Source organism: Sphaerodactylus townsendi, linkage group LG11, assembly GCF_021028975.2.
Source record: "Sphaerodactylus townsendi isolate TG3544 linkage group LG11, MPM_Stown_v2.3, whole genome shotgun sequence".
In the NCBI taxonomy this organism is placed as follows: Eukaryota; Metazoa; Chordata; class Lepidosauria; order Squamata; family Sphaerodactylidae; genus Sphaerodactylus; species Sphaerodactylus townsendi.
In genome coordinates, this window is record NC_059435.1 from 58,950,865 (window position 1) to 58,966,422 (window position 15,558).

Genomic DNA, 15,558 nt, shown 5'->3' on the forward strand with positions numbered 1-15,558 from the left:
CCAACAACTTTGAAAGGTTATTAATTCAGCCAGTGAAACAAAAGGGTTTAATGCCAACATTATACTTAATTATTCAATCATCAAGACATCTTGCAGTGGAATATAAAAGAATGCAGAAAAAAGATCTGAGTCTCACATTAAAGACTTGGGAAGGGTTAATAAAATAAATTGACAAATATTAATTCACTATTGGAAATAGGGAAAATGATATAAAATATTTTTCTGATAACATAGATAGCAAAGTTCTCAGGAGAACAGACTGGATAAGGGGCACAGAGAAAGGGGCATTATTTCATATGTGGCATGGATGTGTTATGGTGGGGAAATTCTGGAGTACAGTGCACAGCGACACTGCAGAAATAGCAAACCAGATATGTGAGTGTTTTCCAGTGATTTATGTATTAGGTTATTTTTCAGAAAGAATACAATGGGAATACAGAAATGTCACCATAAATTTAATAACTACACAATAATGATCATACACAAATGGAGAAAATAAACTATACCAGGGAGAAAGATATGGTTACAAAGAATATGGCAAATAATGGTAGATAAAATTACTAATTATAAATATATGTTGGAAAGGAAGAAAATGTCACAAATGAATTTTAGCAAAAAATGGTCACCATTTTTTCAATACTGCAATAACTACAATTCATTGGATAGAGGAAAAAGAACCAGTATTTCAGTGCATTTAAATAACTGAACATATTGGGGGGGGGGGAGGTTAATAATGCAGTCATTTGCAGTTTGAAGTAACTTTTAAAAAAATGCTATCACTTGAACTGACGAAAAATGAAAGAACTGTTTTGAATATAACAACCAGAAACACTTTCAATAGTTAGACAGATATTTATTTTATCTGCTGTAACGTTTGCTTCTCTTATGAAGGTCTTCTGAACAAGGCTCTTTTTGAACAAAACTACTACTTGCCTTTAATGAAGTCACAGTACTGGTCCTAAAGGACTACTACCTTGAGTGTTTTGACAAGGATGAAAGCAAAAATTTAAAATGCCTCAAATTAGTATGATTTTAAGTGAGACAAAGTGAGCATTTCCTTTCACAAGGTGACATACTTACATGATTTTCTATTGAAAATTTTGAGTGGCTGAACTTGTACATTAGTTCTTCTCAATGCAAGTCTCCTAATAATGAGTTCAGAGGAAGACAGAAAGAAGAACAAAAATTTCACTGCTATTCTGGGATTAATAAAAATTCAGTATTAGTCTTTTCCAAAGCAGCCTGATTTTTTTTTAAAAAAATTCTTGAACAATACAATCTATTCAAGTTCAACACAATTAAATATTGGAATCCAAAGAAATACGCTTGTCTGTTCTCCTGAAACAACTGCAGCTCTTTTTCCTGCATAGCATAGTACAGGACATCAATGTAGATACAGATGATGATGTATTATTTCCCATCTGTTTTTTCCACCAAACCACTCTTCTGTCAGGTTTTGTCATTATTAATCTAACTAGACAAGTAAGGAAATCCAAACTATTTGGGCAATGACTTACCAAAGCACAGACATTTTACCACAAGGCAAAGTTTGAAAGTTTATTGACCTTGTAAGCCGCAAGTGCAAGCATACCAATTATACTCAAAATATACTGATCGCATTTTCAGTATCGGGGGGGAAAACACTTGAACTCTGCTCTGTAACTGCTCACCTTTCCTGGAAATGTTTTGAAGGAATTAGGCCGGCTCTGGGATTGGCATCACCTTCAAGTTTGGCTTGCCACCAGGTTGCATCATCCTGGCACATGATCTGAAGAATATCACCTTTTCTGAAAGGAAGTCCAGCTTCTTTACAGGGGATTGCTTTATCCTCGCTGGGTTCGTAGTCAAACAGAGCTTTCATAAAAATCTGGAAGGACAGTGTTTTACAATTAATATATAACCCCCAGCACCACTCCATGCTTGCCAAATACATGGTGAAAGACAATTATAAAATGTTTACACATGGGAAGATAAGCGCCTTCCTTAGAACAAAGGGGTTCTTACCTTGCCTTCTTTAGCTGGGTTTTCTTCTTTGATACTAGGTATAATTTTAAATGTAATGGCTCCTTGAGACTGGGACTGAAAAATATATAGGAAAAAAACACTTAAAACTGATTTAAGGAGCAAGCAAAAAAAGAAAAAGAAGAGTTGGTTTTCATACCCTGCTTTCCTCTACTGCAAAGAGGCCCAAAGCAGCTTACAATTGCCTTCCCTTCCTCTCCCCACAACCAACACCTTGTGGGGTTGGTGGGGCTGAGAGAGTTCTGAGAGAACTGTGATTGGGCCCTGGTCACCCAGCAGGCTCTGGAGGTGTGGGGTCCACCAGTCCTAACCACTACACCATGCTGGCTCTCAAGAGGGGAGACAGGTTGCTGCATAGCCAATAAAGCTTGCATAGTCAGGAATGTACTTGATGGGAGAAAGCTCATATTTTGGGCATAAAAACATAGGCCTTTACGCACATTCTACTCTTCTAGCACCAACAGCAAACTAGGGCTGATTCCGCATGGGCCAAAAACAGTGGTGTGAAAACAGTATAAACCCTTTTACACCGTTTTAAACCCTTTTACACCATTTTCACACCACTTTCACACTGCTGTTTTTGGTCCATGCGGAATTAGCCTAGAATTGGTGAACTGCTAATGGATCATATACTTCTAGTAAGGTCTGGATGCTTCTGACATGATCCAGAAATCCAACAGGTTCATAGCACAATTCTACCAAGTTTTTAAAGAAATTGCATGGCACATTTAACAAAAGAGGATATAGAAGCCACTGGTTTTATTTCTTTCAAATGACCATGCTAAAACCAGGTTCATTTTGTAAACACATAACAGCAGGAGTTAGGCTTTTATTCAACTGCCTGGCTGGAAACCAAAGAACTACTTAAGCTCACACAAAGAAACAAACCTGCAAACTGTCGATGTTAAGCACTTATTTATCTGTCTAGGCTGCAAGAAAGTGTCTTAACATTTCCACACAATGGAATTTCTGCAATTCAAAATACACTATAGATGCCACGGGCTTCCTGCTGTTTAATCATCAGGAAAGTGCATTTCACCTTCACTGAGGCTTTTAAAAACTTTCTGTAGTACCTCTGTTCCCAAATAAGCAATATGAATGCAATACATGAAGTAGATAAATACCTAATTAGAAACATGAATATGGATTCTCCAAGAGCTATGAATATAAAAAAATAAAAATCACTTTTCTGTTAAAATTATGACTCGACAACATACCAGGATTTGTATAATTTCCTCTGGTTTTTTATCACCCACAGGAATTCCATTGACTTCTTTAAGTACATCACCAACATGAATGAGACCTACAGAACATTATTTAACACAAATCATTTTCATGTTTAATAATATAGTCCATCACCAAATCTCTTCAAATCACATTTTTTTCCAATTTGCCCTAAGGCACCAGATCTCTGTATTTCACTTAATACTTCACAACTGTAAGATAGCAAAGGCACATCTGAAGAAAGGGAAGTTTCCACTTTTCTGTATAGATTCTTCAACTTGTCTAACTGTGATAAATACTAGAATTTATTTTCCTTCTTTTTTTCCTCACTGCATTTAGTACCACTGGCCCTGTAGCCTGAATGAGTTTGAAATGGCAGTGTGGACAATTTGAGAGAGAAAGTACCTTTTTTTAAAAAAAAAACAAAACAGAAAACTTCCGGCCTTCAGGGTTCAGTGATAAAGTGCAAACTGAAAGACTGCCATATGGGAAAGAACCTTTTCCCCCTTCTTCTTCTTCTTCTTCTTATTTTTTTTTAGTTTGGATTCTGAAATCTTATCAGCCAACAAAGAAATCCCTTGCTTCCATACTGATCACAAAAGTAACACAATGGGTCTACCAAAAAGGGACAAAGGTTTATGCACACATATGTGAAGAAGTGTCAGGGCAGCCAGTCTCAACCTTAAACAATCTGTCCTGAAAGGATGGGAGAAAGTATTCATTTTTCCTTTCACCCCTCATAAACACACCCCCACCTATAAACAAGAACATTATATAGTGTTCTACAATTGTCCTGTTCTGGGTTGACTGAAGAGCTCCTGTTAGGATTTGGAAATACGCTGCAACATGTTGTTGTACTCCCCCATATTTTCCTCACATATAGGGAATGCCATGGTTAATTGCAAGACAGAGTGTGGCAGGGGAGGAACTCCCAAGGTACAAAGAAAAATATGACTTGAGTTTGAGTATGCTCATTGCCCTGTTGAACCTGCAAGGCAGCAGGATACTCAGATCAAGAGGGAATGGAGAAATTGACTTGCTCAAGTACCCAACAAGGAGGTAGGAAGGCAAAAGATAAGGACTTCCTGACCTACGTCCTGCAAAATCTCCAGGCCAGAAGCACAGAAAAGGAAAGGTAAAAATTGCCTTTGTTGCACTGTATCACTAGTGGCTAAACAAGAAGCCTTCCTTAGTCACCTACTCAAACATGACATCAATTGGTGCTATAGGGAAATTGTGGCACACATTTCAATTGTTGAGGTTAATGACCAGATGAGCAAGAACCCATTAAATTATTCCCAGGGATCCGTCTTACACTTTGGGAGAGGGGAGTGACCACCTACTTGGGCCCCAACTTGTCACTTCCATAAGAGAGAATACACACCTATACTTATCGGACCATAAAGATCATATTAGAGGTCTGTTATGATAGTTGTATACAATCTAGATTTCAACTATGGCTTTGCCTGAGCTAGTCCAGCAAGAAGAAATATTTGCTTTTGCTCAATTTAAGATTAATTTGGAGCTCCAGCTGGTCACTACATTGGCAGAATTATACACTTAAAAAGCTCTTACCACTTCTATCTGCAGCTCCTCCATGCATTATCCGAGCCACAACAACGGCTCCATTATGTTCATCTCGTTTAATAGTAGCCCCCTTTAGAAATAATAAACATAATAATTTCATCTTTGACTGCTCAGATTTTTTTAAAAGATATATACACACACAATATGTTTTCCACATCTCTTATATTATCTGTCTTTAAAAGAAGAGCATCTCACTTAAAATAATTTCTAAGAAGCCAAGGAATATTTGAGTGTTTGCCAAAGGAAAAAAGTGACCTTGAAAATCATTCTACATCACACCACTTTCTTTGAAACACATATGGGGAAGAGCTCAGTGCTACAAAAAGTAGCCTCTCTCTTACATTACCATAACTGCTTTTACAATTATGTAACAGGTACAAGACAAGTGCAGCTAGAATCAAGACATATGTCGGCACTGATACAGAATGAGTTACTACAAGCAGGACCCACAACCTTAACCAGCATGTGCATTTACCAGCCCCAATCATTTGGCTCCCAGTGTTGGTCAATTCTCCCTACATGTCTTTAATCTCCATTTCCCCCAGCTCCTGCAAGCAAGTTTGTGTATTTCTTCCCCACAGCTTCACTTGCCCTGTTAATTCATCTCCAGTTTTCAGTTCTGCCCCTATCAATTTTTCTCTGGTACCATCTGAGTTACACACCTACCCAACACAAATTAGCTTTCCTACATGTTACTTCTGTGTGCCTACATCATAATCTCTTCTTTCAGACTAAAAGGGTTAAAGATAGGATTGCAGGAAAGTAGAACTGGAAGGGGGAGAACAGGAAAATGTAAAGAACAAAAGTGGAAGATGGGAACAGAAAATGCAACTAGGTGGTAGAAGAGAAGGAAAAGCTACAAACACTACCAGCGGAAGGAAAAGAGAAAAGCAAGAGGGAAAAAAGGAATGAGGGTATAACTCTAGTAGTTCAAGTCTAAGAGCTAAACTATGAATTATGGCGGCCACAGGTCCAATCCATACTCATCAATGCCATTTTAGGAGAAGGTTTTTTCCCAACCAAGTCACAGATGACTATGGTGACTTGGTACAGTTTTCAAGGCAAGTGATATTCAAAGGTGGTTTGCCACTGCCTGTCTCCACACTGCAATCCTGGACTTCCTTGGTGGTCTCCTATCCGAACACTAATCAGGGCCAACCCGACTTAGCTTCCAAGATCTCACAAGATCACACTAGACTGGGCTATCCAGATCCAGGCAGGAGAGAATCCAGCCATTTTTAAATTGCTGAAAGGGCTGATCCTGGGCAGACCAACAGTGAGGAGGCAACAGGTGATCTTGTCCCTCCCCCACCTTTTAAAGTGCCCAAACAGCTCCACACACTATTCCACTACTGTAAAAAGTGTGTGTGTGTTGGGAGGGGGGCAGATCACCAGTTGCTGCCATACCACAGGCCCTTGTGACAATTTTTAAATGGATAAAATCACTTCTAAAATGGCACCTTTGACCATGGGTTGGACTCGTGGCTGCCATAATATCTAGTCTGGGCCCTAAGCAATCTTATTGCAAGTGAACACATGACTTACTGTCAATCACAGTCACCCAGTTTAGATAGTATCAACATGACTTGACAGTGTAAAAGAACAGGCCAGGGACTAAAATATCTGAGCATTTAAAATATATCACAAAAGGCTGTTAACTGACTTGCTGAGATATAGTGGTTAGAATAGTTGGACCCCAGATTCAAATGCAAACACTGCCATGAATAAAGTTTGTTGGGTGACCATTACCTAATCATCTTTCTTTGGGACTGTAGTGAAGACAAAATATTTAGGGCTACCTAAACAGCATAAACCTTCCATATTCCAGAGAAATCTTTGTCTACGCAATAACTACCCATTCTTACTTCTGTGTGCCTCGTTAATTTAAATGATTAATGTCAGACTTTTTCAAGAAACATAGCATGAAATAACAGCTCAGAGCACCTACCACACTACCTACCACTACTTCTCCCACCAAAAAATCAGTAGGCATTTGCTTAACTCTGACTACGACATAATGAAAAACAAGTTTGCAATTTCAGTTGCGCAAAGCAAAAAGTGTAATATAAAAATTAATGAAGTTTATTTTTTACCATCGCTTCGTTTTATTTTTTAATTCATTTTACACAGCTTGTAGCTTGCACTGATCATTTTAAATGATTGCCATTTATCATCAATCATTATCAACATTTTTAACATTCCTTTCTCCCAACAAGGTACTCAAGGCAGATTACAATGTTAATTATAAATAATAATACTATATACATTGCCTTCCAACAACAAAGACCAGTTCAAAGAAGTCTAGATGAGTTTAGATCAGGGGTAGGGAACCTGCGGCTCTCCAGATGTTCAGGAACTACAATTCCCATCAGCCCCTACCAGCATGGCCAATTGGCCATGCTGACAGAGGCTGATGGGAATTGTAGTTCCTGAACATCTGGAGAGCCGCAGGTTCCCTACCCCTGGTTTAGATGAAGATGCATTTCAACAATACAGACTGCAGTCTCCAAAGCCCAAAGTGGAGAGCTTCTTAGCAGGTTCAGCAACACCATTCTACAAAGTAGGCACTGCTTTGGAAGATGCTCCAGAACAGGAAGTAGCTGTCATTGCTTGCCTGCAAGATGGTACCTTTCAACAGGCCTTGATCAACACAGAGGAACTGCTACAAAGGAACATAACAGCAGAGGGAGTCCTGTAGACCACAACTGATTTGCAGGTGACTAAGCACACATCGAATTACATCTCAGCACACAACGAATTACAACTCAAACACTCTAACAACCTTACCCAATGGGTTTCAAAATCGAAGAGTAAAAGTAGTATAAGATTAAAAGTTGTGCACTGTGCTATGCCTCCAGTTCATGTACGAGTGCCACAAAAATATTTCTATTACCTTGTAACTCAAACATGCCAGTATCTTACCAGTGGTTCTCTGTTTTTGACAAGTCGGATTATTTTTACAGAATCTTCTTCGTCAATGTCATCAGGCATGGGGGGCAATACTGGATCATAGCTTTTTTGAGCAACGGTGTCATGCACAGAAAGCAAAGCCTGAAAAAAGTTAGATTAAGAAACAATTGTCAACTACAAAGCATAAAATGAAGGAAAAATAAACCAGCCACTCACACTGACAGTTTACAGAAGAGGATACTACTGCTGAATGGCATATTGCTGTATGGGTTTGGCATAACAGCAGTAGACTATTCTTGTGTTCACAAATTAAGTACGTTTGTGTTGAAGTGACAGCTGGTAGTAACCTGCTACTATTTGAAAAAATGAATGTGAATGCAGTCTCTTGCAAAAATCAGAATAATACAAGAGAGTATTATTAAACTCTATGAGTCAAACAGTATAGTCAAACTTGTAAGCCAGCGTGATGTAGTGGTTAAGAGAAGGTGCATTCTAATCTGCAGAACTGGGTTTGATTCCCCACTCTGCCACTTGAACTGTAGAGGCTTATCTGGGGAACCAAATTTGCTTGTGCACTCCAACACACGCCAGCTGTGACTTAGGCTAGTCACAGTTCTTTGGAGCTCTCTCAGCCCCACCCACCTCACAGGATGTTTGCTGGGGGGCGGGGGGAGGGAAAGGAGATTGTCAGCCCCTTTGAGTCTCCTTACAGGAGAGAAAAGGGGGATATAAATCCAAACTCTTCTTCTGCTTAAAATGGACACTTTTTGTTATGCACTTTCAAAATTATAAAACATATATACATTTCTCAGGTAACTGGAGAAAGTCTCTTCCCCAGGTTGAAAGAAGTTTTTCTCTGTTTGTGAAAAGTAAACTGAACAGACTAGCCTTACATCACAGGTTATTGGGAAAATAGCTGAAGTTTCCAGAATGTAAAAGCAAGATCATATTCATTATCGGCAGCTTTAGAAAAATTGTTTTAGTTACAGTTCTGTATATATGATTCTGTAATGTAAACGTGGTCCATATTTAGAACTTTAAAGCATGGCATGATTCAAATTCCTATACTACCTAACTATAAATATTGACGTTCAGCCACATGCTTAGACATGATCTAGCTGGAAATGAACATACTTAGAAAATCTCTGCCGTCTGGTACATTTTTTTCAAACTGAAGCATTTATCAGGCTTCATTTCTCAGTGTTGTAAGGAAACAACTGAGACCAAAGGAAACATATTTTGAACATTTACATTCCTATCTCTAGATCTAATTTGGAACTTTGACTGTGACAACGTAAACTGCTTAGGGTCCCCATTGAGGAGAACAACAGGAAATAAATGAAGTAAATAATAAATAAATCAAACTTCAGAAGGTGAGATAATTTCTAGCACATCATCCCAACAATGTTGTAGCTCTCAGTTTTGTTAAAGGAATGTTTTAGATCTGCTATCATGAGAAATTATATGGTCAGTTACAGATCTTTTCCAAAGCAAACATTAACTACTGTAATTCAGCTGTACTACAGTAGCTTACATCCATATGATACCATGTGTTTATCATCAAACTATGAGTGCTATACTCAGTAACATGATATGGAATCAGTTTTTTTATCCCTTACAAAGTTATTGTAGCATGCAACTTCCTGCAACAAAAAAAGGCAATTTCCTGTCCTGAAAGTACATTTTAAAACATTTTATATCCACCAGTCTGAACTGATGGATTTACCTGCAAAGAAACATCAACCTTTGAAAGCTAGAGACTTTTGCCTCTTCAGGCTCCTACTTCCTCTTGCTCGTGGCTTATAACCTCAGGAGACATCTTTGACTATCTAGCTGTTCTTTGAGTCCATACAAATATGCAGCCACTTTGAGTCATCTGGTAAAAGTGTTAATAACCCTCCAGATAAGTACCTCTTCTACCTTTGTTTGTCCAAGTTTGATTCCTTTTACCAGGTTAAAAGTTGGTAATTTTTTTGAAAAAAATCACAATATAAGTTTATTTAAATTCCATGATTTTGCTTCTTGTACAAATCTTTTTTTAAATCTAGAAAATATTACTACTACTATGCTGCTTTTTGCATGCAGTATGCAGGTTTACGGTATGCCTTGCCATGATTTCGAGTCAATCAATTTCTTCAAGTTAGAAAAGTTAAGAACTTTTCCCCAGGACTAGGGCTGTTGAAAGAGTGTGCATTTGTGGCCTCAAGTATATAGTGTTGATGGTGAATTACACACTTTCTCCATCCCCATGTTGGCAGGTTAGGAAGCATTATACTGTATACAGTTATAAATACACCCCACCTCCCACCTCCAGCCAGACCCCGTGCAGATTGAATCTGTACAATTATTAAACTACAAATCAAACATCAGTTTAAACGTAGAGGCACCAAAAAGGACAAATGAGTTCCTGCCAGAGATATATCTGAGTTGAAAAAATACTAATTTTTAAGCCAAATACTCATAAAAGTATCAGAACTGAAAAGCTGAAAACATGGCATTCCCTCTGATGAGTGTGCAGAATGAGCATGTTTTACCCCATGCAGGTAACATGGTCAGCCCACACTGCTCACACCTGCTCCCCAGGTAGATGGTGTTCCTGAAGGTCAACTTGCTACTGTTCAGCTCCCCAGTTCTGGATGTGGAGGGTGAGTAAACTGAGGAAGTGCTTGTATCTGAATTCTGCTTAGAAACTTGGGGCAAAACGCTCTTCCCAAAGTTAAAATGTCACTAGAAAGAAGCAAAAGGTATCAAATCTGATTAGCAGAACCCTTCCCCTTCCTAATCCCATTCCAAATCCACTTACATCGAAATGCCTCAACTGAGTGCAGCACAAGGGATGTTGGAGGTGATATTTCCGCAGTCTCCAGCCACCACATACCGAAACTGAATGCTGAAAATAACGCACCTGCACCCAAACTGTTCTTTATCATCTTGGAGGTGAAAGGGATAGAGACCTCTGTGTCTAACAGAAACCAGCAGGACCCACAGGAGCACTATGAATAATCAGGCTAATCTGCATGTATGGATCATTCTTCTTTGCAGGGGAGGGAGGTGGGAAAAGAGAGTCAGTGATTCAGGGCAGATGTAACATCTAACATTCTTCCTTTGAGGCTGAGAGAGGAGGATCAGGGTCCACAAAAAAGCTCTCTTTCCTACTTTGAGACCTTCATTTGGGAAGTAATGGAATGTGTTTATCGCTGGATTGTCCTTGGTTCTGCTGGGCTTGCATAAGTGTACCCCCCCCCCCCCACCTTCTACTGAAGACTCTTTGGTTTGGTAAAAATTCTGCTGGGCTTCTGCACACTGCCGTTGGTTCTGCTGGACTTTGAAAAGTGGCCTCCCTGTGCTTGAGATAATTGTGCTGGGTTGTTAAAAACCCCCAAACTGCTGGGATTCTCTGGTTTTACATTGTTTATGTTGGACTGGCATTGCCACATTGGCCCTAAGTTCTTCCTGGCTTCTCTGTGGGATTGCAAAAGTGCTTCTCTCTTGAATTTTTAAAATTGGATTCTCTGATTGACATTAGTTTTGTTGGGCTTGCTACATTAGCTTGCGGTTCTGCTGAGATTCCTGAGTTCTCCTTTGGTTCTGTTGAGCTTATATTGGTGGGATGGGAGCATTTGCCATGATTGCTATAGGCATGTCTCTTTGCTTTTGGATTGAAGGGGAAAAAAGGCTGGTTTTTCCCCCAAAGAAACAATGGAAGATGGATGGGGCTCCTTCTTTGAGGGCCCACAGAACTGGATCCCCCTCCCGATCCAATCTTCTTAAATCTTGGGGGTTCTTCTGTGGAGAGTAAATTTTAAAAAGAGCCTCCCCCAGACAACTTCCCCACAGGGTATAATGGAGCAAAATATATTTGGATTCCTGACCACAACTCAAATCCAAATACCATACTGGTACTGGAATTAGGGGATACGGATATTTTGCAGCTATATTAAAAAAATTAAAATGACTTCTATGCATATCCCTAGTTTTTGCTGCTTCATGGAAATATTGGGTTATGTTCAATGAACCATGAAAAGAAACGTTAAGTCAGAATACAAGAATTACAAAACATTTGTTATTTTGAAACAAGGTATTCGATTGTTGTTCAGCATTAAGTATATGTTGAAAAAAGAAAAGTCTCCTGCTAGATTTACATATGCAGATGTTGCAGCTCACCAGAAGTGCCCAAAGAACCTTATCCCCAATCAAGTAAAAAAGGTGATTTCTAAGTTAGAAGAATATTGCAGCAGCATAGCTCATGCGATGCCTCCTTTAAACAACAGAGTGATGCTGATTGAATATGCAGCAATTTCAGTTACTGAATCCTATTGTGGGAAAGACTAATACAAACTACGCCTTTCCCATCTATCCAAACATTCTGATGCTTCACACAAAGCTTGACTGCTTCACTTGACATGTCTATCCCCACAGACAGCATAAACAATATTCAAAGTATTTTTTTCCATGTGTGCTTTTACTATCACTAATGTATCACCTGCTTTATACCCTGCACATTGACCCTATGCTCATTTACTTGAGAGCAGCTTCTAATCATTTCAGTACAGTGACAAATAGTGCTTGGAATCTTACTAAGTGAACTAGGTCAGAAACATCACTATCTCATAGCCTTAGTTTGTAATGTGGAATAAATAACCTAAACATCAGAGAAACCTGAAAAAATTCTCACATCTCTAGGGCCCCTTCCGCACATGCAAAATAATGCGTTTTCAAACCACTTTCATAACTGTTTGCAAGTGGATTTTGCAATTCCGCACAGCTTCAAAGAGCACTGAAAGCAGTTTGAAAGTGCATTATTCTGCATGTGCGGAATGAGCCTAAGAAAGACACAATATTCTACAAAACTAATTATGCACTTCAACATTTACAGGATCTGAATGCAATTGAATCATGGGCATAAAGGCCATGAATTCTGTACCATTTTTCCAGTTTTTCTCTAAATTCCCTGACCTTCTATAACCTTTTAAAATATGTATAATCCTGCTGCAGAGGAAGGGAGTTTTACCTGGTTAGATACCAATCAAATTAACATATCCATGAACACTAGTGAATCTGAATTAGGCCAGAGGTATTTTGGGTATTAATGCAGTCAAAGTGTATTTTCACTTAAATAATGTTTCTATTTTAAGTGCCTCCTGAGAGGGTAATACCCAGTTGTACCTGTGTTTCAAATAAAAGTATAATTTTAAAAAATGTCATGGAACATTCAGCTTTGGCCTGTAATTAACGCTTATAATAAACTTCTACCATAAGTTTCTTATGAACTAATTGAAGCCAAAAAGAAACTGCTGAGGGAAACACAAGCCAGTAGTGTAATACTATTTTCCTGGCTCAGAGCAATAACTTGTAATTGACCATTTAGCTCATCCAGAAAAAAATGGCACATGTGTTGAAATCCATCAGATTCCTTGGGTAAAATACTGTTCTGACAAGGTCTGATTTGTTAGGAATTTTAATCCCATTCTATATTGAATGCTGAGTGTAGGTTACAGCACAAAGAAATTAAATTTAAAGTTTTTCCTATCTATCCTGCTTGAATAGTAAGCGCCCAAGTAGGATAATTTTATGATTCTAAAAGTATATGCATGGAGGCAAGTTTCCAAGAAGGACACATTGCAGGAGGTTAAAGCACCTTTCGAAATAAATTTGATTTGCAACTCTGAATGTGCTTTCTGAGTAAGCAAAAATGTACACAGGTAGTCAAATCTACTATGCATATCATAACAAATGACAGTAAAAGCTGTTTGTCATTAAAGTGCCAATTGACTTCTGTTTTTCTGCGAAAAGCCAGCCAAAACACAATGCCTGCCTTGCATCTCTTGAGTGTCTTTGTCCTTAAGAGTTCAACAACTATGATGCAGCTACCAAATACAGCTCTGTATGCTCATATCTCAAAATGTGTGCAACATCTGGGGGAAGGGGTCAATTCAACTTCTGCTTTGTTTTCTCCACATATTCTCTCCTATATACAGAATCACATGTTTAAAAAGTCTTCATGATATACACATATGTATAGCCTGCAGCAGCCATTTTTCAAATGGCAGCAATTCCAAAGCAATTGCAGAAATGGCAGCAATAATTATATTTGCACAAGTAGATTTGGTGCCTTATCAAAAGGCTTCTTATACCAATTCAATGATGTAGCTGAGAAGGAAGATGTTTTGAAAGCCAAAGTATACTACTGACTCAACTGATGATCGATCTTAGCAGAGGAATTTCTATAACCAGTAGAAATTGTGGTTGTTTTACCATTTGCTGTTTTCAGGCATACTTTACAAAAGAAAATTTAAGAGATTGCAGTAGAGTACTACATACACTGTATTTAGATCTCCTGTCCTCTCAATAATAGATCTGTATACGCACATGTGATTATTAGCTTTATCTCCAAAAAATTCCCACAGTATTTTACCAGCATTTCTTCCTCATTTGTACACTACTACAGAAGAAAGCACAACACAGAGTAAGGAGACAGACAAGGAGCACCTTATGGGGTCAACTGCAAACACCAACAAAGAGAACTTTGCAATCAGTAAAATACTAGCAGGGAACCTACAAAGAAAGTGGGGGGGGGGAGGGATATCCAGTTTTCCCTTCATCCACTATTTCATTTTTCCCTTTCCTGAAAGCCACACAGCATCATCCCTTTCACTGGTTCCTTCTCTCCTTCCTAGAGTCAACCTACCTTTATCTGTCCTTCTGTCATAGTGTTCCCCCCAGACAGGAGCCTCTACCTAGGAAAACTGTGGCCCAGTTGTGTGGTGTCAACTGCTGGGCCAGGCTCACTTGCATGGTAGGGAACCCTCAAGAACTTGTTGGGGGTGCAAATCACTTTCCCCTGAATTCCCCTCACTGAGTAATTTCCCCTTTTCTCTCCTCCTGGCATCCCCCATATCCTCTCCCCTTTCCCTGCCTCATTCTTTCCTCCTCAGCTGTTCACCAACCTACCTTTTATCAGTCTCCCATCTTTAGCTATATTTATTATTTATTTACTTCATTTATACCTTTCCTTTCCCCACAGTGGGGACCAAAGCAGCTTACATTATTCTCCTCTCCTCCCTTTTAACCTCGCAACGAACCATGAGGTAGGTTAGGCTGAAAGTATGTGACTTGCAAACATCATTGAGTGAGTTTCCGTGGCCGACTGGTGATTTGAATCCCAGTCTCCTAGACCCTACTTCGAAGCTCTAACTGCTACACCACACATGCTTTCATAGGATGGCTGCTGCAGCAAGCAGCCAGACCTAGATGAGGCAAAGGTTGAGTGAGAGCAAGTTGCCCCAAGGTTGCTGCTGGGTCTGGTCCCATATGTCCTCCCTCAAAGGTCAAAACAGCCTTGGAATGGGCTGCACACTCTCCCTCTTACTGACAAGAACCAAGCGTGGAATGCTACCCAAACTGTTGTGGTTACTTAGTAGTGGCCACTGTGGGAATCTGTTCCTTAAAGCTAAGGATGCTCCTGTATCATTTGGGGGAATTTACATAGGCAGAGAAGTGGCAGACTCATAGATTAAAGGTAAAGTTAAATGTTTATTTGACAACTACATTTCAGACAGGAAAGCTGAGAGACAGGGATAGCCTTCAGCTACCTCACTAGCTAGGTAAGGAAGGAGTGAAGACTTCTGAGAAGGGGGAAATTAGACTTGAGAATCTAAGGGCAGACAAGAGGTGACACAAAAGCATGGAAGAGTCTCTAACCTTACAACCCTACCTAGCTGACCTGCTTGACCCCTGCTGGGTCTTCTCAGTTTGTTTGCACACTAGACATTGCTGCTTCCAACTATTTAACCTCCCAATGAATTTTTTTAAGAT

At 39.2% G+C, this 15,558-nt stretch overlaps 1 protein-coding gene across 8 annotated transcripts in view; it reads right to left on the reverse strand.

Annotated features, from left to right (window-relative positions):
• The window catches only part of MPP7 (MAGUK p55 scaffold protein 7), a 98,210-nt gene that overhangs the window by 35,233 nt on the left and 47,419 nt on the right, over positions 1-15,558 (reverse strand). For all 8 annotated transcript variants that reach the window (XM_048510575.1, XM_048510574.1, XM_048510573.1 and 5 more), the window contains exons 6-11: positions 7,756-7,884; positions 4,822-4,903; positions 3,240-3,325; positions 2,005-2,079; positions 1,671-1,867; positions 1,081-1,145 (exon numbers count right to left, since the gene is read on the reverse strand). In XM_048510575.1, the coding sequence (XP_048366532.1) occupies positions 1,081-1,145; positions 1,671-1,867; positions 2,005-2,079; positions 3,240-3,325; positions 4,822-4,903; positions 7,756-7,884 (634 nt within the window). The remainder of the gene's footprint in view (positions 1-1,080; positions 1,146-1,670; positions 1,868-2,004; positions 2,080-3,239; positions 3,326-4,821; positions 4,904-7,755; positions 7,885-15,558) is intronic.